General features: G+C 38.8%; 2 protein-coding genes across 4 annotated transcripts in view; one reads left to right on the top strand and one right to left on the bottom strand.

Moving 5' to 3' along the window:
- Positions 1–4010, top strand: part of crhr2 (corticotropin releasing hormone receptor 2) — a 41067-nt gene extending 37057 nt beyond the window's left edge. For 2 of the 3 annotated variants that reach the window (XM_042218817.1, XM_042218816.1), the window contains one exon: positions 843–4010. In XM_042218817.1, the coding sequence (XP_042074751.1) occupies positions 843–983 (141 nt within the window). In that variant the 3' untranslated portion in view covers positions 984–4010. 3 annotated transcript variants of the gene reach the window in all.
- Positions 4011–6610: 2600 nt separating this feature from the next.
- myl13 (myosin, light chain 13) lies at positions 6611–9824 on the bottom strand. The gene is made up of 5 exons (XM_005912559.2): positions 9645–9824; positions 8065–8092; positions 7496–7645; positions 7142–7315; positions 6611–7047 (listed from the first exon to the last, which is right to left on the bottom strand). The coding sequence occupies exons 1-5, from the start codon at positions 9750–9752 to the stop codon at positions 6941–6943; spliced, it is 567 nt and encodes a 188-aa protein (XP_005912621.1). The 5' UTR covers positions 9753–9824; the 3' UTR covers positions 6611–6940.
- Between the last annotated feature and the right edge of the window lie 15767 nt (positions 9825–25591).

The following is a 25591-nucleotide window of genomic DNA, read 5'->3' as shown; positions in this document are numbered from 1 at the left end:
ACCCCGGGCTTCTGACAAAACAACCCGGGCTTAAGCCCAGTAAGCCACCCCCACGCTCCGCCCCTGGTTGTCAGGAGAAAGCATCTCCAAAATCACATGGCAGGAACGCTTAGGTTTGCAAAGTTGCAACTGAACAAACCACAAAACGTCTGGAACAATGTCCTTTGGACATGTGAGGCCAAAGTAGGGATGTTTCGCCATAAAGCATAGTACCATGTGTGGAGGAACCCAAACACAGCAAATCAGCACAAACACCTGAGACCAACTGTCAGCACCGTGTTGGAGGGCTGATGATTTCGGCTGTTTTTTGCTGTTACTGGACCTGGGTACCTTGCAGTCACTGAGTCGACCACAAACTCCTCTGTATACCAAAGTACTCTTTCAAATGTGAAGCCATTTGTCCAATAGCTAAATCAGCAGCAAATCTATAACAGAATCTGAAAAAGAAAAGAGTCAAAGTGTTATAATGCCAAAGTCAAGACCTAAACGTGACTGAAATGATGGAGCAGGACCTTAAGAGAGCTGTGCATAAACAAATGCCTACAAACCTCAATGAACTGAAGTGTTGTAAAGAAGTGTGGGTTCTTCCAGAGACTGGAAGTCAGACAGAAAACAATACTTCAAGTTAAGGAGCGCTAAAGGTGCTTTCTACAAGCTGAACTGAATAATGGAGTTTCACAGGGCTGCACAGAATCTTCTAAAACAATTATTTATTCACATGGCTCTATCTTTACATTAAACAATTAAAATGACTTCCCAAAATGTTGTATAATATCTTAAAAAATAATTTGAAGTTTATTGTAATATTCTTTTATTCTCTATATATCTTGTTATCATTGTAGGTTCGCTCAGCAGTAAGAAAACGGTGGCACCGCTGGCAGGACAACCACGCTCTTCGAGTTCGAGTGGCACGAGCCATGTCTATCCCGACCTCTCCGACCAGGATCAGCTTCCACAGCATCAAACAGACCACAGCCGTGTGACCACAGAAACACGCAATCTCCATACTGATTCCTCCAGCAAGGTCGCTGTTTGTCCGGTATGACTAAGGAGTCATGCGATTTATTTTGCCTGGTGACAAAAGTTCATTTTAACTGCACAAAAATGACATGAAGTTCTCGTTATAAGGTACCGTTCGGGACGTAGACGGGCTGGGTTTTTCGAACCAACGAAATGGTTCAATGGTCACATTACAGCAGGTTTGACTCTATAATTTTAGTGTTGTTACTGGTTATGAGTACTTGAAATTTGACTGACCATGACGCATTCATATGTTGCCAAAACTGCCATTTGTATCTATTATGATAAAAATGCTAAACTGCTCTTTGAATGACCTGCTCTTTATCAGCAGCTTAATTTGACAGAAAGAAGCTTTTTGGTAAGGAAGAAAACAGAAAACAGCACAGAGTAAAAACAAAATAATAAAAAATGAGTCATAACACTCTGAAGTGAAAACAATTTAACGTACAGTCATCAACTGCTTTTTTTTTTTTTAACTAAAACACAATCTCAACACATGATGTTTTGGTTAATGTGAGATGTGGCTATTTTATACAAACAAGCCATTGTTAAGAAGCTTTTATAATGTGTCTTTTTTTAAAATCATTTTTCTTCTTTCTTTTTTACATCTTTCTTACTGTTGTAAACATTGGTAAATACTTTTCCCCCCCTCTTTGTTCTGAGGATTTGATTTTACAACTATTTTTATTTCCTTTTGTTAGACTTGGTCTTATTTTTTTGTTGCTTTTTTTTTTACTGTGCAAGGAAGGTGTTGACATAAAGAGCAATTTAACGTGTTATGTGTTTGAACTCCCCGAGAGCGATAAATGAGCGTCCCCAACTTAGAGTTCTCTTGCAGACGAGGAAAGGTATGATTATATATACATTATTTTATGGAGCCAAGTGATTCTCATTTATGTAATCTGTTAAGTGCTGTGCATGGATTTATCATGCAGGCACAGTGGAAGCAGATTAAATTCTTTTGGCTTTACGAAATCCTTGTGGCTTCCTTATAATCAGTGTCACATAAGAAGCTTCTGGGTCAAAGGAAGAGGAGCTTGACAATATGAGGACCGATCCTTTTCCTAAACCCTTGCTCTGGTGAGATCAAACTTCTGCTTGCCTGTAACCCCGGCTCTTACACCTCCTAAGGCTGCTCACCCAATAGTAATTTAAACAGCCATGTATGGACAGATAATAATAAGGGAGGAAATGTTTGTTATGAAAAGGTTTATCGATCAATTACAGCAAGCTTACATTTTGATGCACATATTCCCTTCTGTGTTGATAGATTAGCTACACATCTGTTAAATAAAAACTGTCTGACATTTGATGGGTGGCAAAATCAGCACCCCTCATTTCTGTTTGATGTGTGTTTTGTGTGGATTTAACAATAACGCTTAATACTGTGATTGAGCTCTAGAGGGGTCATTAAGAAGATTTTGCAAGCTTCGGACAGAAAGTGGATGACCTTCCAATGTTTTATTTATTTATTACTTTTATGTATTTATTTCAGATGATATTTGCATTGATATCGGGGTTTGTATTTAAAAGTGTCACATAAAACATCCAGAATTTATTTCAAAAACTGAACCCATGTGAAGATGGTGTACATAACACAAAATATTTAATCACATCTTGATGTAAAAAAAAAAGTATTTTGTAAACTTTTGCTACATTACAACATCTGTTTCTGTTGATCTTAGTTCATTTTTGCTGTTGCTGCTTGATGACGCTTGATGTTAGCTGGTAAATACTGATCACCTCTCATTATTTACCCATTAATATATAACTCTGATCAAGGGCGTCATAAGTTAGCCATGACATTGCGCACCCTCCCAAGACTTCAATATGTTACATACATACAAAGTGTACCACATTACATTACAACTGTGACGTATTTTCATAAAGAAACTTTTTTTAAACAAATGTGAATAAAATACAAATAAAACTATATTTTATTTGAACTCACCAAAGAGAGAAACCATGTTTACTGACATACTGACTTTTTAACTGCCTATGTATTTCTATTATTTCCACTGGACTTTGTCGACCAAATCTTGTTTATTTTGTACATCGTTTGTTGTACATGATGTGTATTCAGTGCTGTTTGATGTCAGACATAATTTTATAAAAACTCTTTGTTGAACAACCCAGGTTGCCTTATAAACAAAAGAAAAAAAAGTTTTGTGAAAATGAAGCCGTTGTCTCTGTAAATCATGTATCTTTGTGTTACTTGTATAGACTTGGACTGTATGTGTGAAAAAATGATTTTGATTAAAATTGTACTTTAAATTATATAACACACTATATATTTTGGAGGGGGGCATTTCAGTGCATTGGGTCCATACAGTTTGAAAATCTTACAAAAGTCACAGATTGCACTAATAGAATCTGTTCAGCTGATTCATTTGCTGTGTATCTCCCTCACCTCCAGGCACTTTATAAAATAAATACAGCAGTTTTATAATGATCCAATCTCATACTTATTCTTCTGATAGACTGAACGACTGCTGCTTCACTGGCATTTCCTGATCTGAAATTGTAGTTTTTACTCACAGAATGGAAGACACACTCAGAGAGCACTTGCTAGACACTGTTTCATACACTTCAGGCTTGACTGGAGTGAAATGGAGCAGAAACTACAGCCTATCCCCAGAACCCTCAGGATTTGAGTTATACATCCCCAAACAATCGGCCGGGACTCTGATGTAGCCCAATCAAGCCTTATTGTGACAATTAACGTTTCTAATGGTTTCCAGCATTGCAAAAGATAGACAATGCTATCAGATTCTTCAGTATCATGCCAGACGTGTGCAGCACATCTGCACAGCATCATGGATTATTTGCCCTGAACTCCCATGTGTCTGCATTAAACTGCATTCCACATTGCATCAACCAAAAATAAATAACCAGCATGACAACAAAAGGCTGCCACTAAGCCTCGAATTTCAAAATAAACCCATCTGTAATGTAATATTTATATCTTAAGCTCAGATAAACTAATAAATGACCTCGCTTAATGAAGTATCTCCCATCACTTAAGCCAAAACTCCTGCAAAGGTCACCCTGCTGATTTTATACATAAAGGTAAGTTAATAGCAATTCCCACAGGCAGCATCCTTCAGCCTGGCTGTAAAGGAACTTTATTAAGTTTGCGTTTTCAACTTCAGACTTCAAGACTACAAATTTCTAAAAGATGGTGTGCATCACATGTGCACATAGAGGGTGGAGTAAACCTTAAAAACACATTTACCAGCCTGGTGGGGCTAAGAAAACAATGTTTTTGGTGGTATTTGCCTTCAAGGTTTTCTGGCAGAGAAATTCTCGACATTGTAGTGAGAGGATATATTTTAATCCAATCCCTAATATTATTCTAAGCCTTACCAAGTAGTTTTGTTGCTTAAAAATAACCAACAGCACCTGGAAACTGAAAACATTACAAAAGAAATTAAAGCTCTCTGTCAATAAGCCGTAAAGGGAAGCTACTCCCACTGGCAGTTGCTCACATCTTCACCACTGGCAAAACAGTTCTTACTGGTTGACTTGAAATGAGTCAGAACCACTGTGCCAGCACATTAATGTCTTCAGCCACACCGGATTTATAGCTCTGCTTTAATGTTACCTCGTGATGATGGGCCTAATCAGCATTGAGTCAACTCAGTTAGCAAGGAGTTTAATGTAAATTATGCTCTCTGGCTTTAAAACTCTTGATCTTAAAAACGAATTTGACGCAACAGAATAAGCGTCTCTTTCTTTTTTTCTTCTCTGGAGAAGCACCATGCTTACAATTACACAGGTAAGAGGCGATTCAAAGTAAACCAGGACTTTTTAAACATGAATACTTGATTTTTCCTTAAGGGTAAGCCTTAAGGGTGAATGGCATTAAAATATATAAACTGTTTTCTTCCAGGAGTTTTGTTATTAAACGGAATTAATGTGGAAATTATTCCAATATGATGCTGCCAGTTTACTGCATTACTTAAACCATACAGTCAATATGTCCCAGCAACTATAAACTGGTGCCAGTCTAGCCGTCTGGTGGAAAATTGGCTGTGAACACATAATAGGTAAATATACTATATAGCCTGAAGCGGCTGGATGAGGAAAGCAGACTGAAAAAGATTATGATGAAGGTCAGCAGAGCAGTGAAAAAGAAGTGCTTGAAAAGCTATTTAAGGTGAAGGATAATGCCACGGTGAACTTGTTTCGAAATGAGTTAATCCCAAAATGGGATAGTCTTTACTGTAATGTCAAGATACAAGCGAAAAATCAAAGAAATTTCTATTTTATATTCAGATTTCAGACTTATGTTGAAATATGTTGTTTGTTTTTCAGCAATATCAGGAGAATAATGTAGGCGTAGCATGTTTGTATTTGTAGCCTCAGGCCTCAGGTAACAAACGAATGTAGTAAGTGGGTCCTTTTCAACTCATTCACAACTAGCGAAACCCCACAAGTATAAATAATGTCTTGTGATTCATTTAATTGAATAGTGCAGGCATAAAGCAACGGCGCTGAATATTTTACTTATTATTGCATAGGTCCATAGAGCACCTGTTCAACCTAATCTACAACATGACAATGACGATATTGTTCAGAAATCTGAGCGCTTTTGTTCCTCTTGGGGAAATAAAAGGAAGATCCTTGTACAGGGTTGATGTCGTTAAGCTTGTATGAACTTTACCACCAAAATAGTATTTAAGCAGTACTACATAACAATGCTCACAAACAGCGAACATTTTATCAGTTATGGTAAATTGGCTCATTATGGGTCTTACTAGAGGCGTGGGTTTACACGCTGATTAACGAGCATTATGAAACTAACCCTGCCATTGGATAAAATGCCAACCAGAATTTAAATGACTTTCCGTAATGTGGGACTAGCAGGATGGATAGGCTGTGGCACCTTAATGTCCCTCATTTGTATATTTGTAGCAGGGCTGGAGGTGAAGAATGGCATGTTGTTTTTCATTCGTCAGTGTTTAGAGAATCCCCACATTTACCGCAAGTGAGACATTTTTTGAGCAAGAGCTCCCTCTGTTGGCTGATTAGGGAAAGTACTATTTTTTCAAAATTTCCTGTGATTGACACTGTAGTAAGTGCTGCTGCCCTATATTAGGTTTAATACAGACTTTAAATGTCAGTATTTATTTTTTTACTCTAAAGATGCTTTTCTCTTGGGGACTTTGACAAAATAAAATACATTTTGAGAAACGAAATTTAGGTATAACATTTTTAGAAGAAGCAATTGAATCAAATATATGCTCATTTACAGCAAACTACAGAGATTTTATATAGTTTCCTATTTTAATTGTTGTCCTGTTGCTATCTTAAGAATAACAAACAGGACACTCTATTGATTTGTCTGTTAGTATAGCTTCTTTTATTCATGAGGGGTCACCACAGTGGATGGTTCCACATTTTTTAATCAGCATTTTTTTTTCCTCAAACCAGTGAGCTTTTAGATTTGGCTAATGTGCTAACTACTAAACCATGGAGTCTCTGATTTGCTTCTTAATGCACTATATTATATATTATGACTCAATCTGAAGCAAAATGAACTTCCTTATGACTTAGGCGCAGACAATAACACACATTTCTGCGTTCGTTTTTGAAAAATCGAGTACAGCCACAATGAGTGTTTTTATTTACCATGCTCTACAAAATAAACAGGGGCAATGTGCAGTGTGCGCACAGCATTAACATCAGGGACCTTAGAAAAAAAAATCAAACATTGAAATATTGATGAGTTATGCTGTAGATCAATCCAAGATGCATGGAAATGAAAAATATACAAGATGAGATGTACAGAAATCTTTTGCGGTCAAGAATTCACAATGAAGGAGAGACAAACTCATTACTCACTCATATTGATTTCATTATGTACTGCGATGTAGCACCAGAATGACAATGAGGCTGAAAGAAACATCGGCCCCTCTTAAGATGCCATAATGTACTTAACAAAAGCTTCATAATTTATGCACCCATTAGCATCCTCTTGGTTTTGCATTAGCTGCTCCACCTCGTCCTCCCTCATCTTCTCACCTATGATCCCCAAGGAAGAACACAGGAAAGCAGTCAGTTCAGTACATTTCCTTATGATGACAGATTCATGAATTAAAGTTGTTAATTAACTCACCCAGTGTTGCCAAAACGTGTCTGAGTTCTGCACCCATGACCGTGCCGTTCCCCTCCTTGTCAAACACCCGGAGGCCCTCTACAAAGTCCTCAAATGTTCCACGGTCCTTGGCTTTGCAGATGTGTTGGTGGATGGGTAGAAACTGGTCAAAGTCCAGCATCTTGGTATTCATATCTGCAGAAAATAATGAAAGTGTAACAAATAAAGCACAAAAAAAAAGAAGAAAGAAAGACGGAATTCCTTTGTAGTGGTGAACTTTATTTAGTCCGATATTGTACAGATTCTTGAACTACATCCAGCTCCAACGCTTAACAACAGCAATGACTCAGTTTGCACACTTGTCTCATTACTAACCTTCAGCTTTGGGCTTTCCAAGCACGTACATTATCTCTGTATTTGTGGGGTTCTGGCCCAAAGCTCTTATTAGGTCACCACACTGGGCATAAGTGATTTTCATCTCACTGGTTGGGGTCCTGTCAAACAGCTGGAAAGCATCTTTGAAGTCTGTGAATGAAAAGAAAGCGCATTATTCCTTTTGATTTCTCATCTTGTTATTGTAATCTAAGAGAACATGCAAAGTCTTTGAGAAAAGGCATCACATGCTCTCTGTTTGTGTAACGATCAACAGCATAATTGCACGCCTCACATAAAAAGAGCCCACCGCTAATGAAGGAGTCAAACCCTCAGATGTTCCTCTCTACCTAGACTGACATGCATCTTAAAGCCTTTTCAAAGCGACTGACACAGATGGATGTTTATTTTAATATAATAGCATATGCTGGCTCTAGTGTATCACCAGCTGCTGCTGAACATTTCTCACACACTTATGGGTGGCATGATCACACAAACAATTTATTCACTCTATAAATAACTCACAAACCATGCAGCCCAGAAGACAACTGTAACAGCCGCCTGAGCCTTACCCTCAAGTTGTTCAGGAGTAAATTCCAGCTGCAAAAAGACATAGAAAACAAAGCGACTGAGGGATGCTGATCATTTGGGTCATAGTACCGCAAACACAGTGAATTCATTTAAGACGGTGAACTTGATGACCCTCCTACAGCAAGCCATTTTAGCAGGTCGAGTTACAGCCATCATCTGTTCTGATCAAAGTGCATTGTTTACTTGTGACCTTGAGGCTAAAACCCCCTTCTTACTAGATGTATACTGTCTACCAGTGTCGGCGTCATTTGAGTTTATTTTTAGATGTAACGTGGAATCTTTGGTGCTGTCAGCTCCACGGGGAAGTAACAAGGCCATAATGTCATGTGCACATGCACACGAGCAGCATTATTAGATATAAAGAGTGTAAAGTACATAAAATCTGTTAAACACCATTTAGAGTTAGAAAACCTGAGATCCAGCGATTTATATATGCTTCTAATTATTCTTCCATTTGTTCAGCAGAACAAGCAGAACAAAACCTTGAAGGGGAACCCATCTGTTTCACCTCGTTTTTTAATTTTTTAATTTTTGTGTTTGTGTGAGAGAGAGAGGGCAGGGCGGTCTTTATCCTTCAAGCTCGGGTCCTCTACCAGAGACCTGGGTGCTTGAGGGTCCTGCACAGTATCTTTGCTTTTCCTGGGAAACTGCACATGTTTGACACTCAGGTGGTAGAATATATAGTAGAAAGAGAACTGAATGTTAAACCAGCTGTACAGCTCGTTTCTACAATCAGCTTTGTGCTCCATTAAAATCTGTTATTTTAAATCTAAAAATAGCTTTGGCCTCAGTAACCACAACAACTTTTGAAGTTTTGCACTTCAAGCATATTTTGAACTGTCAGGGCACGCCCCTGTTTCTGTCTCATGTCAGGCTACATCTACAGACCCCTAGACCCTTTGTGAGGTTTTGTAAAAATATTATCCAAAAACGTATCTAAGCATGTTTAAAGATGGATGAAGATGGCTATAATTATCTGTATTTTTCTTCCTCCCAGTTTTTCCACCCCTTTTTCCCCACAGAGGAATGGTGAGGGTGGTCTGCTATTTGCAGACATAATGAAGATCATATTTTGTGGATTTAACCACGGTCCATTGTAACATGGCAGCTCGCTCAACCAAGAAAACATTTATCCATTGAGAAAGGGCCAAGTCAGCAGAAGACAATGTTTCCATGATGTCTGACGTATCAAGTAGTTTGCTTCTGAACCTCGCCCTGACAGTGAGTTACAGGCTTTTTCCCTCATAACTGTCAAAGATGCGCGCAGTTTATGAAAAATTCTGTAAAGCTATGAAGGTTAGAAAAAATATTACAAGAATCACCATAATGCCTTGAAAAATCTTTACCCTCCTGTTTGTCTTGCACTGCCAAGTAAATGTCACATGGGGTCTCTGATGCACTTTAAACACAGGCATAGGTAACAGCATTGGACTCTTGAAATGAAGTCTCCTTATCTGTCTAATATGATTGAATAAAAAAAGGGGTTAAATTCACCAACAACCTCTATCTGAAGCCGATCCACAATCTGTGTGTACAATAATAATATCTGTTGATGTTTTACCGTCACTGTCGTTGGGTCAAACTCCGGGGTCTTGGGGCGCTCAGGCTCTGGGGGTTTGGGGGCAGCTGGTGCGGCAGGTTTTGGCTCTTCTTTCTTCTTAGGGGCCATTGGAAGACACAAAGGGGAGGACTGACACACAGCAGAGTGATCCTGGACACTGCGGCCAGAGATGGGTGATTAGAGGCCCTTTATCCACTGTCCACAGGTGTCACCTCCACCCCCATGCCATACCACAGTGCCAACAATAGGGGAGGACTATAAAAGGATATGCCTTTGTGCTTCTATTTAAGACAAAGGTTGTTGTGTGTATAACATCATCAAGACAGGAGTGATGGAAAACTACATTAGCTGAGATCCCCGGGCCTGGTTCCTTCTGTTAATGAAATATGAGCGTAGATCAGACTTATTTGCACAATCTTCTATAGATGCAGAGAAAAATGCTTTAGTGACAGAATGATGTCGTACAAAAATACTCAAAAAGAAGAAAGTGTTAACAAAGATCTACAAACTTTTAAAATGTCAAATCCACAATGCATCCATGAACATGCTCTTTATGAGCATGAATAATTAAGTCTCCGCTGGATCTGTGAATGGACGGCTTGCTTTTTACAATATTTTTATACGCTCACTGGTCTCTTTGTTAGCTACATCAGTTCAATTAATCAGTCAGTCATATTGCTGGGACTCAGTACTTTTAAGCATGCAGACATAATCAGGATGACCTGCTGAAGTTCAAACTGAGCAGAATGAGGAAGGTCGTTGACTTCAGTAATTTTGAATATAACATGACTTCTGTTGCCTGACGAAGTGGTCTCAGTATTTCAGAAACTGTTGATCTACCATCTCTGGAGTTTACAGAGAGTGGTTTAAAAAAGAGAAAATAAGCAGTAACTCAAATAAGTACTCATTGCAACCAACCCTTCTGCTACAGAAGCAGAAGACCACACTGGGTGCCACTCCTGTCAGCTAAGAACAGGAATTTTAGCCTAAAGTTACACAAGTTTTAGTAAAAAAATAAATAAATTGAACAATAGAAGATTGTTGCCTGGTCTGATGAGTTTAGTTTCTGCTTTAACATTCACACGGCAGGGTCAGAATTTGGCACAAACAACATGAACACATGGATCCATCCTGTCTTGTATTAACAGTTCAGGCTGTTGGTGCTGGTGTAATGGCCCACTTTGGACCTCTTAGTTCCAGCTGAACATTGTGTAATATTATGATGGAACAATTCAATTCAGTTTTATTTATACAGCTCCAAACCACAAGAGTCACCTGAATGCGCTTTATATTATAAGGCAGACCCTACAATAATACACAGAGAAAAAGTAAACAACCCTATGAGCAAGCACTTTGGCAACCGTGGTAAGGAAAAACTTCCTTTTAACAGGAAGAAATTTCCAGAACAACCAAGCTCAGCGAGGGCGGCCATCTGCCGTAACCAGCTGGGGTGAGAGAAGGAAGACAGGAAAAAAGACTTTTAGGATCAGGAAATTTTCATCATGAATGTGCAGCTGAGTAATGCTACAATATCTCAAATCCCTGAGAAATGTTTCCAGACCCTTTATGAATCTATCCCATGAAGAAAAGGGGAAAAGGTAGTCCAACCTGATGATGAACCAAAGTGCGTTACAGTGGGTTTATTTCTGTAGCTGGATAAACAAGTCACGTGTGGATACATCCACACATCTTAATCAAGATTTGTAAAGTCAGAAAATCACAGGAACTGTGATGCTAATATGAATGTCAAGCATGACCTTTCATTTCCAAGAAATTTCACTCTGCGTTAATTAGCAAATTAATTGCATGTTTGTGTGAGTTATTCTTGCACACATGATTCTGAGTTCATAACCATGTGAATAAAACCGAAAACATCAGACAGCTACCACTCTGTGTCTGCATTCAAGTGTGAATGGCAGCTACACAAAGCAGCACCCAGTGTTATCACAGATTACTTTATTCACTTCTCTGTTTGTTGTATTCAACTTTGCGAGTGGTTTGTACACATATAATCACCCTCGCAAGACTAAGATCACACAGACACAACACTCAGTGAATCCTATTTTAATGGCCTGAAAATCCCTCTGATCGCACTAGATAAACGGTCATCATAAAGGCTTGTCCTGGCACACAGTGTGCACAGCGGATGATGCCGTCTCATTGGTTGTAATTTTGAATAATAATCAAGGATAATTGCTGTTCATCACAGAGCATTGTGGCACTGGAATTTAAGCAACTTCCCCTCTTGTTCAGATATCATCATTTTCGTCTTCCTCTCCTCACTAATAAATGCTACACTTCACCGAACAAGGTCAATAGTCAAAGATTGGTTAGGTAACATGAGGTCTCGCGTAGCTTGATTAAGGACATTTGTCCATATAGTTAAAAACTTTAACAGTGCGTAAAAACCACAAAATCCAAAGGCTGATATCCTATGAACATCTCATTTCTTTGGTTCACATGACAGCAGGTAAAAATGAAGTCAAAAATCATTTTTATTATCGTAATTATAAAGACAGCAATCTTCAATTGATTGTCTACACTCCTCCAAGACTAAAAAGGGCTTCTCTCTCTCTCTCTTTTTTAACGCTGTGATTAAACAGTCGCAGTTTTCTGAATTTTCAGAACTCATTTTTCTTTCGAGGGGCTAAAGGTAAGTGGTGAGCAAGGCAGTGGAGTATTTTGATTTTTTGTTCTGGTGCTGCGATCTGTGGAGGATGAAATTTGAACTGTGCCTAAATACACAAGAATGAAAGCAGTGTGAAAAATAGCAGCTACAGATTCTACAGCAGGGAAAATGTATAAATGTGGCCTGTTTTTAGAAATATATGCTCGATGTGCTCCATGTCTTCACTCTACAGACTGATCATGATTACATCTCCATGTCTTTTCAAGGAAAGATGCTTGTCAGCAGCTGCTCTTGGCTTGCCTTTAAAGCCTTTAAAGAGCTCCCATCAAGCTCATGTGATAAAAATGTCAACTAATGAAGTCAACATTGCCTGATGGTAAGTTTGGTAAATCCTCTGTTAGGAAGTGCAAATACTGAATAATGTGAAACAAATCCTTTAATCATCAGTTTTGTAGGAGCCTGAATCATGTAATTTCATGACAGTGACATATTCAAGCGCTTGATTTAAATCTTGATCTAACTATAATTTCCTTTATTAGGAATGATGTCACAAAAAATATGACTGGCCTGTCAGCACCAGCTTGTAGAAATGCTAGAAAAGGAGAGATGGAACTAAATCATAATGATCAAGGGGATATTGTCTTTAAAATGCAATGAAACACAAGAGAAACACACAGGAAAATAATTTGGCACGCTCTTCTTCTGTTGCTCTGTTTGACTGTGGCTTCGTGGAGGAGATGGTGCATAAAATTGTAAAAAGAACAAAAAAAAACAAAACAATCTGATGAGTGAATGCTTGAGAAATTATTAGTCATGGCTGCAGTTTGTTCCTCATTATCTTCGAATGGGAGATGACTTAAATTGTCAGTGTCTGGTTTGAGCGAACCTACACAGAGACAGATGGAAACAGTGTATGTTAGCCCAAGTATAAATGGATCCAGCCATACATAGCTCACTGCCACCTCCCCCCTCAGATACTGTCAGGTGATCCCATCAACAGGCTGCAGCAACAACTCCCGACATGACCAACCACATACACTCAAGCTCTCAAACCATCTAAGACCTGTGCAGTTTGCTATTTTGGAGTGAGTCTGTTGTCTGGCTGGCATGCACCTTGGAAAAACTCCAGTAAGCGCACAATGCCAATTGTTACTCTGACCTATCACACGACCTTCAGTGCAGCTGTAGCTTTTAGTGTATGATGTTTTAGCAGCCAGGATAAAGCAATGCTATTACACTGCCATTCCAAAAAGTGGCAGTCCAGTTCTGATGACTCACTGAAAAAGTACAGTTTTTATCAGTCAGACATCAGAAAGACACAAAAGCCACAACAGAAAAATCACGATGTGTCAGTGACATGTGTTTTTTTTCTGAGGCAATTAATAGTATATGATTCTGCTATACTGTAGATGTGACTCTAGTCTTCTGAGGATGTACTTAGCAATCTATGGGACTGTTATTTGTTACCACTGAAGGCAAAGTCCTGAAAAGGCTGCAAAATGACCCCCCAAAAAAACCTTCAACAGGGGTCGTCATAAGTCCCCAGAAGCCCTGGGCCCATTCAGCACTGTCAAACAATCAGAACATGTTAGCGACAGGCTGGGCGAAGACCTGCCAGATCTGTTCTGCAAACTATATCGATGCTTGGATAACATAACATGTATCACATCCGGGTTAAGATTTTGTTTTTCTCCAGCGGGCATCCATTATTGAAGATTTTCTCATGTGCAGTAATGAACAAACAAAACATTCAGTTTGTCACCTCTGTAGTCCAGAACATTTCACACTGAGCACTATATTTAGATGCAGGTTAAGACCCACTCTCGGGATGTGTAGTCCCCTCCAAAAACATATTTTTTTTTGTAATTTGTTTTCCCCTGTAGGTGCAGGGTAGCACAGCTGCACATGCCAAAGCATTGTGTTGCTTTCAGAATTTGTTGTGCATTGTGTTGACGTCACTGATGTGGAAGCAGCCTGAGCTACGGCCGATCTTCAGTGGGGAAAAGAAATAGCTAACCCTCTTAACCAAACATGTAAAAGAGGCTGAAAGCAAAACTGCACAATGTAGATGAAGGCTTGAAACCTCTGTCATGTTTCATGGCTGACAAAAGCAGCCTATTCCCCATGAGCGCATCTGCTCATGCTGAGGTGCTACATTATCACTGATAATCAAAGAAATAATAAAAAAAAATGCCTGACTTTAATGCAGAAAATATCTTTGGTCATTTCACGTTCTATGCTGTACAGGCTGTGGATTCACTTCTGATCCGCAGCAGAGAACCTGCAACCTTCCTCAGAGGAATGACTCACTGCTGCACTGAGCAGTAAGATCAGGAGCACACAGCGCTTGACCACACAATCTGCTCTGCTAACATGATCACAGTGATGGCATAGAGATGTAAAGCTCCTAATGCACCCGAAAGCCTCTGTTATGGCCTGCGCTAACATAATCGCTGTGTGAAGTAGCTGAAGAGAAATGGGCTCAGGGCAACGCTCCTTTACAAGCTGCCTCACTTATGTCAGCATAGGTGCCACATGGTGCAGGTCAAGAGGTAAAGAGGTAAACACCACCATCAGGCTGTTCCTTATTTAACTATCAGCTTTCATCTGAGCCTATTGGTGTGATCGTGCAAGCAGTGTCAATAAAACACACTGACAGCCTGCATATTAATGCTTCTGTCAAACCTGGTGTTCCCTTATTCTGAGTTAGCTGGGGGCTTCTATTCACTTGCCAAGCTAACGACTGAGCTCACCTGTGATTGTGAAAGTAGGAATAAAGCCCATAGCTACCATCCCCCTTTATTTATGCCACCTATAAGCTAAAAAATCAACATATTTTTGTGCAAGACAGAAGCTTGGAAGCTTGGAAAGCCCCCACCTCAAGTAGGAGGTGAGGGCATTAGCAGGTCATATCTCCGCTGTGGTCAAATCTGTGATCTGGCAGTTTTTATTGTGGGAAGCCTGCCATGCAGGAATGCTAAACTGCTTGCCAGGGCTATTGCATACGCATAGGAAGCAAGAATACAATAGAAAGATAGCTTATGAGCAAGGAAGACTGAAAGTGTGCAGGCTGGGACTGTAGAACAAAAGACAGAAAGCTTCTCTGTGTCAGAACTCGGTGCAAACCTTTCCATTGCTGGCATGGAGGGTTCAGACAGATTCCACGAGCTGCTGTGGGCTCGGGGTTAGCCTTGGCCTGGTGAGTTTGACTGAGGGAAAAACAGGCCTCGAGGTGAGTGTGAAGTCTAAAGCTGAAGAGACATAGAAGCTACTTAATTTTCTTTTTTCTTAAATTGCTTGTAGACTTATTTAGGTCCTGCATCAGTGTAGCAGAAAGATAAAGGAAAATAAGCAGCTTAGGTGGGCAACAGAGCTTTTGTGAAAAGAAAGAAATATTCTCGGGATTCGTTTCTGTCATTGAAATTGAACATAAATCATCAGAGATGAATCATTATGAGGTTGATACATAATTTTACAAAGCAGGTGATCTGCAGTAGATGAGCAATATTTTATAAATTGAATTAATTATTTGTAGCCCATATAGAATACTGCACATTCACTCAGAGATTTAAACACAGCATTAATGTGATTATCAGTTTTAACACTAAACAGATCTGTTCTATACAATTGAAAAAATTAAATCTGAAGCTGGGGAGATTTAGTCTTTTCCCTGTTGTAGCAGGTGCGGTGTTGGGGAAACCTTTTTTATTTGCTTTCATAATTCTTTACAGGGCAACATTAAGTGCGTCCAGTGCTCTGTAACTGCATTAACAGACAAACTACCCTTTGGCTCTGTGACAGGGCTCTGTGGAGCGGGGGCGACACTGCTCCACTGTGATCATTTACGAGCACTCAGGATACAGCGTGTCCTCGCCAACGTTAATACTAATAAGGTGGTTAATATACCAGCTCAATTCCTGGTAGGTTTTGACGTGTTCATTATCAGGTCCACAAGGCAGTCAGTGAAGTGAAGGAGCGTGTAATTAAACTGTCCCCTGTCCAACTAGGATCCGATGTGGTATCCAGTTTAGTGTGCTGAAGTGGTAATGGTGCCAGTCTGCACAGGCATCACTCCAACATAGACTCCATAGCTGCCATGTTGTTTGGCAGAAATTCTTATTTAGTAAAGAAAATATAAACACAGGTTTTTTGGGGGCTCTCAGTAGGATTTCCGCTAAAATATATTTTATGCGAAACATTTAATCTACGTGTGTTTATGAAAGTGTGCGTCGCCAGACAGCAACATTCGTCTTACAAACTCCTAGTCTTACCTATTCTGTCACAAACATTTACACGTGTAATAGATATATAAAAAAGCACCCTTAATGTTCACAAGCTAAAACTTCATGCATCAGAGGCTTCACGTTAAAATGTAATGAGAGAGAGGTATTATTATTCAGGCGCAAGATGTCAGTCCCTAATTATAACTTGTCAACATCTGTGCTGTCAAACATGGAGAGCCCAGCCAGCATCTGAACTACACTGCCCTCCTGTGGTCACAGGGTAATTAGCTGGGTGTCGATACTGCCACTTAATTTAGTCTTCTCAGTTGCACAATACTCAAAAAATACAGAGAGGGATGACATCTAACAATCCAGTAACATCTTATTACTGGTGGACATTTGAAAGAACATTTCTCGTTATTTGACCACAATTTATTGATCAGTTAGTCTTAAGAATATGCTAGCGTCATTTAATTGAATATGTCATCATCTTCAGAAAATGGAGTGGTTAACTGTCACAATCTGCCAAACCCACAGGTGTAAATTATGAATAGAAATAATGTTTTTGTGCATATATATGTATAGAATATGAAAGAGTCTGCTCAGACAAACATTTATTAGCTGGTGAAAAAGAAAGAGGAGCAAAGATATGGCAGTGTAACAACGGGAAGTCAGCAGAATACAGAGGGATGCAGAAGAAGTGCAGAGGTTGGATGCAACAAATCCCCTGTTACCTTGTAAGGGAGAGCATTAGGTGTGAGGTTTAATAGAGCCTGCGGGCAAAAGGATCCAGTGATTTCACAGCACAGCTTTGTTATTGTAGCATTCTATTGCACGTAGCAGACTCGTGTTTTGTTTCCACAGTATGTGTTTTTTGGCACTGATAGCTGATGTGTTTTGTCTCTGTTTTTTCAGTTTTCCTGTAACTATAACTGTAATGTGCAGCCATTTAGAGGAAAAATGACTCCCTCATAAAACATGCAAATCACAGAAAACATTTTGTTTGCATGTCGAATGTAAAACCATAAACGTGCACACTCTCATATACAGTTGTGGAGTCAGAGGTTTACATACACTAATCATGGTCATGAATGTCATGGTAGTTTTGTACTTTTAATGGTTTTGTTGAGCTTTTTGTTTTACAGGGTGGAACGATTATACAGCATGCATCTTTAATCACTTAAAAAAAAGAAAAAAGAATTGGATCCACAGGTTTGAATTTATTTTGGATTTTCTGTCAAGACAATAATAACACACATCAAAACTGATTTTGAAATGGATAAAGCAGGCTAACATTAAGCTTCTGAAAAGCCCTGACCTCAACCTTATTAAAAATTCTTTAAAAGCTGGATCTGCACTAGGAAAACAACCAATTTAAATGACCTATGTCAATTCTGCCAAGAACAGTGGTCAAATATCCAGCCAGAATTATGCCAGAAGCTTGTTGATGTCTACCAAAAGCATCTGATTGGGGTGCAACTTTCTAAGGCACATTTAACCAAATTTTAGTTGGGCTCTTTGGGTATATTTGAGCACAAAGAACAGCTCAAAGAAATCATCAAAAACCCCAAATTACTGTGACATTTATGTCCATGATGAGTCTACATTTAAACTTCAGACCACAAATGTAGCAGGTATTCTCAGGAAGGAATAACAGTTTTATTCAAAATGCATTTGTTGTTACTGAAAACACGAAGGACAAGACTGTAAGGAAACATGAAGAGAACAAACAAACTAAACGTCTATGCATTTTTCTGCCTGGCTTTAAACACCTATTCATTTGCACAGAAAAACTTGAATTTGCCTGCATGTATGAGCAGTTTTGGGAAATGCAGAGAAGAGAACTGAGAAAATAAACTTCAAAAATCTTTTGAAAAATGTGCCAAAGCAATTGAATAAAAAAAAAAAAACAACCTGTAAAAGCAAATCTTTGAATCCGCAAATGATTCATCATCATGTGTTTCCCTCATATCACCTTTTTTCCCATTAGAATACAAAATGTTTTACCTCAGTTAATATGAACTAACATAGAGAAAATAATGGGTCAATCTGGAAGTTTGGACACTTAATCGTGCAGAGCAGCAGTGCTGAATTATTCCGACTTTTCGAAGACAGCCTTGTTTAAAATTATCCTCACATTAGTTTGATGTCACATCTAATTTATTTGATTAAGGCCCCATTCTTTCTGCTCTCTGTGTAATTATCTGCTTGTACCTTGTCCCCACTATAGACCTCCTATATTTCTGTGAGTCGGTGGGAATGAAGAAAGATTTATCGAGGTGCTTCACATGTATTGATCCTCCCGAGGACATTCATTCTCTGAGTTTGACCGAGCTCAGCAGCCAAGTGGTCACAGTGACCACTAGAGTGCCCTTGCTGAGAGGCAAAAGTGTCACACCAAGTAACTCTGACAAGCATTGTTTATTTAAAATTGCATTTTCAGCTCTGCAACGTGCAAACAGTTCTCTTATTAAAGACAGTTTTCGCTTAACTTTAAACCCCATGTTGCTCTTGACCAGTTAAGTGTTTACTCTGCTCTGCTCATATGATTCCTGTTTACCACAACCATATCTACTCACAGCAGTGGAGGCCATAGTTTCCACTGTAAATATGTTTTCCCTTTTCCCCTCATGTTATTATTTATGGCACCGAGCTGTCAAAATTTAATTCTGCTGATCTTATATTTTTTGTAAATAATTAAAGTTTTCCTGTTCCTTAAAGTTTGAGGCCAAGCGTGATCATGTTAGGACTCTGCAGGTGTGGCCTGGTATAACAAAAAATCATATATGATTTACTTTTGAACTTTTTTAACCTATTTTTTAAAGAAGTTGTTTAAACGATAATGATGGAAATGATGACCAAGTAGCATGCCACAACAGGACCAAGTCTAAGAGTATTATTATCACTTTGTTGTTTAGAGCGACCCACTTTAGCAGAACCAACAGTGTCTATACAGAAATATAGAAGATGGGTGACGTGTGTGTGTAAACCAAAAATGAGGAAATACACAATTATTCCTTCACTTTAACAAGGGGAAAGTTACATACTTGATGGCGCTCACCCTCCTGTGTCTCTGATTCACTTCTCATGCCTAAAACAACCAATTATCATTCCTCATGACTCATGCTTTAACCTAACCCTGTAAACCCAACCCAATCAGAGGGACAAAGCTTCGTAGAACTCTCTCACAAAGTTTTCAAAGTAAACGCCATCTAAAGCATCGCACGCTGGTTCGAGCCAGTTTCTGCTGTTCTCTTTTGGGAAAGAAATGGTGACCTCATTGCTGATTACATTCAGTTTATCCAGATAGTATGTCTGTAACAACAGATTAATTTGCTGAGAAAAATACATCGAGCTATCACATATCCTAAGCAGCTACTGCGCTGGCTCCTCTGACATTAACTGTTAGATTTATGTGCCAACTGTTTTTCTTTTCTCGTACTTTAACAATTACACAACCCTACTTTTGTTTTTGAGTCCCTTTTTGGTTTTGTCTTATTGCTCAACACTTTGGTTATCTTGGAATTTGTTGACACTGGTGGACAATCTCGACTCTGAAATTATAGCGCATTTTGTACTGAATTGCTTGTTGTGTTTTGAAATGTTATTCTCAATTTGATATATGGTCATATATATATATATATATATATATATATATATGTGGGTCAGTAAAGGTCATTGGTTAGTAGCTCATGCCGCCTTATCTTCACGGACCATGGGTTTCATCAAAGTAGTTTCAATATGATAGACAGGAAAGTGGAAGATTGATGTTCGTAATCATCAACTCCTCCACTTCCACAGTGTGTACGTGTGTCCTATGTTCACAGTGTCAGGTATGAAGTTTCTTTGACCAGATTTGTTCCTTTATTCTATTTCTGGATTATACCTCTGGGAGACCTGAGTGTGTGAGCTGTCAAGACAGCAGGAGGAAAGATGAGCTGACCCTAATCCAACTTGAAAAAACTTTGTCTGGCCCTGGGGGGCTTCACCAATTGTTTTGTGACAAAAACTGGGTATTGACTATATTGTATATGACATTTGCTGCCTTGGAATCATGATTAAAGTAAATAGAAATGATTAAAAAGGAAGCCAAGATTTTATTCCAATTACAATCCCTGGTGATTTCTGAGGAGCACTTGGTAATTGTGTCAGAATTTTCCAAAATGTTTCTAAACATGGGGAATAAATTATATGTGTACATTTAAAGCTTTCTTTTGCAATTTCCTTTGTTAGGGTCACGCGTGTACGTGAAAGTCAGGGCAAAGCAAAACAAAACAAAACGATGTTTATATGGAAAAGATATAACTGGATGTATAAAAAGAAGTCCAGCACACTATATGAAACCATACAAGAATGAGGAGTATCGTGTGTCCAGACATACATGTGCTTTGAATTTTTGGCTTTTTTCATGGCTTTTGACATGCGTCACACAGATATACAATTTCAGTGTCCCCATTCCTGGATTGTTGCATAGGGTGCAGCATATAGCTTATAGTATCATTTCAGTGGTGAATACGTAATACAAAATACATGCCATATGTTACACTGGCGTGTTTTTTTTAACGTATTATTTTTTTGTAAGTAGAGTCCCCTTTGAGATTGTGTCAGGAAGGGCATCTCGGGTAAATCTGTGCCAAATCAAACATGCAGTGGTACCTGCTGTGGCGACCCCTTGTGACAAGTGGAGAAGCCAAAACTATCTTTATTTTTTTTTCTAAGTAGAGAAAGTTAACATGAGTGGATGATAATGAGAGCTGATAAGGGGAACAGCTAATTTCCTCCAAGTGTAACAGATAATAGATTTCTTAATAGCTTTTTTCACTTTCATCTACTTTGATATCTGATTCCTTTTGTAAATGTGAGAGAACAAGAATATACAAGTTGGTCTCCTACAGAGTTGGACTCCAACCATGATGGAAGCTTGCTGCGCTCATAGATAGATAGATAGATAGATAGATAGATAGATAGATAGATAGATAGATAGATAGATAGATAGATAGATAGATAGATAGATAGATAGATAGATAGAGATGTGCTGTCACAGCAGAGCACTGAACCTAACAGACAATTACTGGACATGGATATTAATCATTCCAGATGGATGGACAGAATGTTTCTGTGATAAATTTGATGGCAAAAGATGCAGGACAGGGTGAAAAATCAAGAATAAGTACCATGGATAAGACCATAACCAGCAGAACTGGCACAGAGATACAGTAATTGGCTTGAAGGCAAGGTTAACCTTTCCCAGAGACTGTTTCAAAAGAAAAGCTCTGTTTTAGAAAGACAAACCCTGACAGATGAATTGAAAACTGAGTGGAGATTATGCATATGTCTTAAACACAGTCTCGTCGGTTAATCTTCTGCAGCCTACTGTATCTTGAGTTTTCCATAGAGGCACAGTGGGGTGCAATCTTCTGCAAGGCAGATGAGCAAATATATTGATACATCTTATTGCTTGTTTATGACCGCTTTTATATTGTGTATTATCTTGCACCGCAGGAATTAACCTATATTTATGATGGAAAAGAAGGCTCTGCTGGTTAATACTGAGGACATTGTTATAGTAAGTACCATGACCTCTAAGAAATAAATACACAGAGCAAAAAGAAAATAAGGAAGTTAAAAAAAGGAAGTGGAAAATGGGAAAGATATTTATATATCTTTATTTTTCAATGCTGTGCAAAGACACACAGTTTCATAACCTATAGTGCATTGCTGCTTAGTTAAGGGGTTATAAAAATGGTACTGGATCTTTTTTGATTTCTTCATGCAAAAACAACTTCTCGTTATGTTGCGGCTTTTTGCTTTTATCTTTGACTGACTGAGCAAAGTGACACAGCAACAACCTGACATCAAGTCCTTATAAAAAATAAGAGACTAAATCGCTATATGTTGTTGTTTTTTTCGTGACGAGGCAGAAAGAATATATAGCAAAGCTTGGTCTTCTTATCAGCTTTAAACAAAGACATCAACTGCACCTCACTGAATCTGTCGGCAAATAAAGAGCTTGAATTATAGGTCCTATCATATCCTATATTTTAATTGCAAGTGAACAATATATAAATACCATCTTTGACTGACTTTTTCAAAAACGTATCACTGAGCAGCAACAACAACACTTTCTTAGCAGGTATGATACACATGAAAATCGAATGTAAGAACCGTATTGTGTGTATCCTCTAGGGACAACTGTAAAAGGCTTGAGAGCTCCACAAATGTAGTGAACCTTGAGTTAAGGCGAGCTTTTATGCTCAAATTACTAAATACCCATTATCCATCCTAGTACACAGAGAACTGGGGCTATGAATTTGTCCACTGAGTCATTATTCTATCTTAGTTTCACACTGTTAACAAAACGTACAGTTAATCAGCTGGTTAAAAGACATGAGCAAAAACGCCAAACTACAAAGATTTGGAGCATTTTAAACCCCACAATAAACACCTACATTCAAGTATAACTGCACACGTGATGAGTGCTGCTGCGACTTAAACTTTGATTTGATGCATGAAAACAATGTCAGCATGAGATGCCAGCCTGTGCCCTGTGTGGCGGAAGCATATGGCAGTTAATGACTTTAAAGCTGATTGCTGAAACATTATTCTCTCTGATGGATAATACGCACGATGTTCATCCACAACAGCAGCCAATCACGGTTGTCTATCAGCATTGATGGCTTTTATAGTGAGTCACTGCTTGATGCTTGATATATTGTATCAATACAATAGAATTTTATTTATATGTGTCAGAATAACAGTTGTATCAAAGTGCTTACTATATTCTCAGAAAAGAAATTGCCTTAATGGGTGCAGTAGCATGTAGCTGGGGCAGTACCATCTAAAGTGCTGTTGTTGTACCCTTGATACCCTTGATATTTGTACTTGCTAGCATACTTGTGGTTTGTACAATGTGGAAACCAGTCTTGAACCTCTGGTGTCTATATCTTAATGCCCTGTCAGAGCACAAAACAAATTGGAGAACAAATGCCTCAGAAAAGTTTAAAGCTAGAACCTTCGACAGAGCTAGCCTCAGCATCTCACCTCCTCTGTTTTACTTGGATCTGACTTCTTCTCTTTGACTGTACCTAAGAACCTCCAAGCTTGTAGCTTAATGCCTTTAAATGTTGCATTAAAAGCTATTTTTCTTAACTGGACAAACAAAACAAAATGATCAATAATTCACTGGCTCAACTTGCTAACAGATCATGAAAATTTAGATAAATTGACTTCAACTTTATAGAAAAACTTGACCCAGTTAAAACAAAAACACTGCCTCCATGCTCATTCCCTTTATAATACTCGGCATGTACTTCAAACACAAACAAGATAATATAAATCACATGCTAAGGCTGGCCACCATGATCGGTACATACAACCTTATCCCCGTCACCCCAACCTCCCTGTACTGTTTCTGTGTGCTCCTGTGTTTAATGCGAAATTATCTTGAAAATTTATATTTCACCTAAGACCTTGCATATCCCTGAACACACACACACACACACACACACACGCACGCACGCACGCACTCTTTCACGCACGAATCCTGTTTTAAAATCTAGATGAAATGGTGCCAGCGTGTACCTTTTTACTCCCTGGGCCCAAATATGTACCCTTTTTGTCCTTTGAAAAGGTGTAGCTGGGTATTCCTAGGTGGTGCACTGTAGGTTACACCCAGCAGGACTGAAATTGCCTTTTACTATATCTCTGCTTGTGGGAGCCTGTGAGGTGGTTTTATAATCCTACAACTATTCTATGATAGCTGGGACTCTGCATGGTTTAACAGCTGGGGCATTTCAGTCATTGTGCCATTTGATCACAACTGTGACCACACTGTAAAAAACAGCACTGTACATTCAGCTGTCAGAGTACCATAGCGACTGGAATAAGCAGCTCCAATGGTGTTTGCCAGCATTTTCCCCGAAAACCATCATCATAACCTGCTGAACTGGTGGTTCTAGAATCACTTTTGAGAAAAGACACTTAAAAAAATTAAACAGCTGGAGATCTTCCCACTTGCCTTGGTCAAATGAGGACATCACAGCGGGATTGAAAGATTTCAAAATCAGAAAGTGAAAATTTTCAGTTGGATGGGGACACTTACATAATTTCATTACAGAATGAAATGTGAACAAGGAAGATAGTCAAAACATATATATGATGTTTGCATGCATTCATGCCTGGTTTGGCATGGCAGTGTCATCATCGCAATGTGGGTCTCTGTCTCCAGGTGGACAGGAACTACTTTAGTATCTATCACAGAGTCCATAAAGCGCTTGGACATTTGGGATATAAAAGTGACATTATGAAAAACAGAGAGACCAAGGCTCAAAAAACGTACAAAAAACATTTATAGTTCATATTTCAAGTTGTCTAACATTTTGTTCATGTTAAATACCAGTTTTCACTTAATTATAACCCTGAAAAAAAACAAACTGTTTCCCCCCCCTTTTAAACAATTTTAAAAGTCAGTAATATAAAACAACTGCAAAGCTGAAAGCTGGGGTTATTCTGAAAGAACGGCGGAAAAAGCGTTCACTCATGTATGATTTCGGACTTTTACACCCAAAGTTACCAAATAAGACCAGGCGGCCTGTATTATATTTGGACACTAAAGGGTTAATCGTCTCTTAACCTGATAATCAGTTATAAACAGGTATTTGATTAGGAACGACTTTGTATATATTATTATCACCATTACAATAATAGTAATAATTATGTCTGCCTGCACGATTAAAATAACAGTGTCACACAAACATATTCGCGAAAAAGCATAAAGCGGACAAACTGCTATGAGACTGTCCACAAATCCTCTATTATTTCATTTCCAAACAAAAATCTTGATTCGTTAAAAGAAAATTGTGCACGCTCTCCTGCATTATGTCTCAGTAATCCAATCCTACTAGTAGTTGCAACTTTTGAGAGAGTGCAGGGGGAAAAAAGCGGTTTGGCAAAGGCCCTGCGATCTGTTGAATGTGGAGTTTGTTTGAGGGGTGAGAAAATATGTCATTTCGGAGCCGTGGTTTATTCCAACGTAAGAGAGCGCACCAATGAAAAGCTCTTCTCCTCCCCCCTCCTTTTCCATCCACATACTCACT

The sequence above is a fragment of the Haplochromis burtoni genome, unplaced genomic scaffold (genome assembly GCF_018398535.1).
Source record: "Haplochromis burtoni strain Fernald_Lab_line unplaced genomic scaffold, NCSU_Asbu1 Contig_3, whole genome shotgun sequence".
Taxonomy (NCBI): domain Eukaryota; kingdom Metazoa; phylum Chordata; class Actinopteri; order Cichliformes; family Cichlidae; genus Haplochromis; species Haplochromis burtoni.
This window is presented reverse-complemented; position numbering and strand designations above follow the sequence as displayed.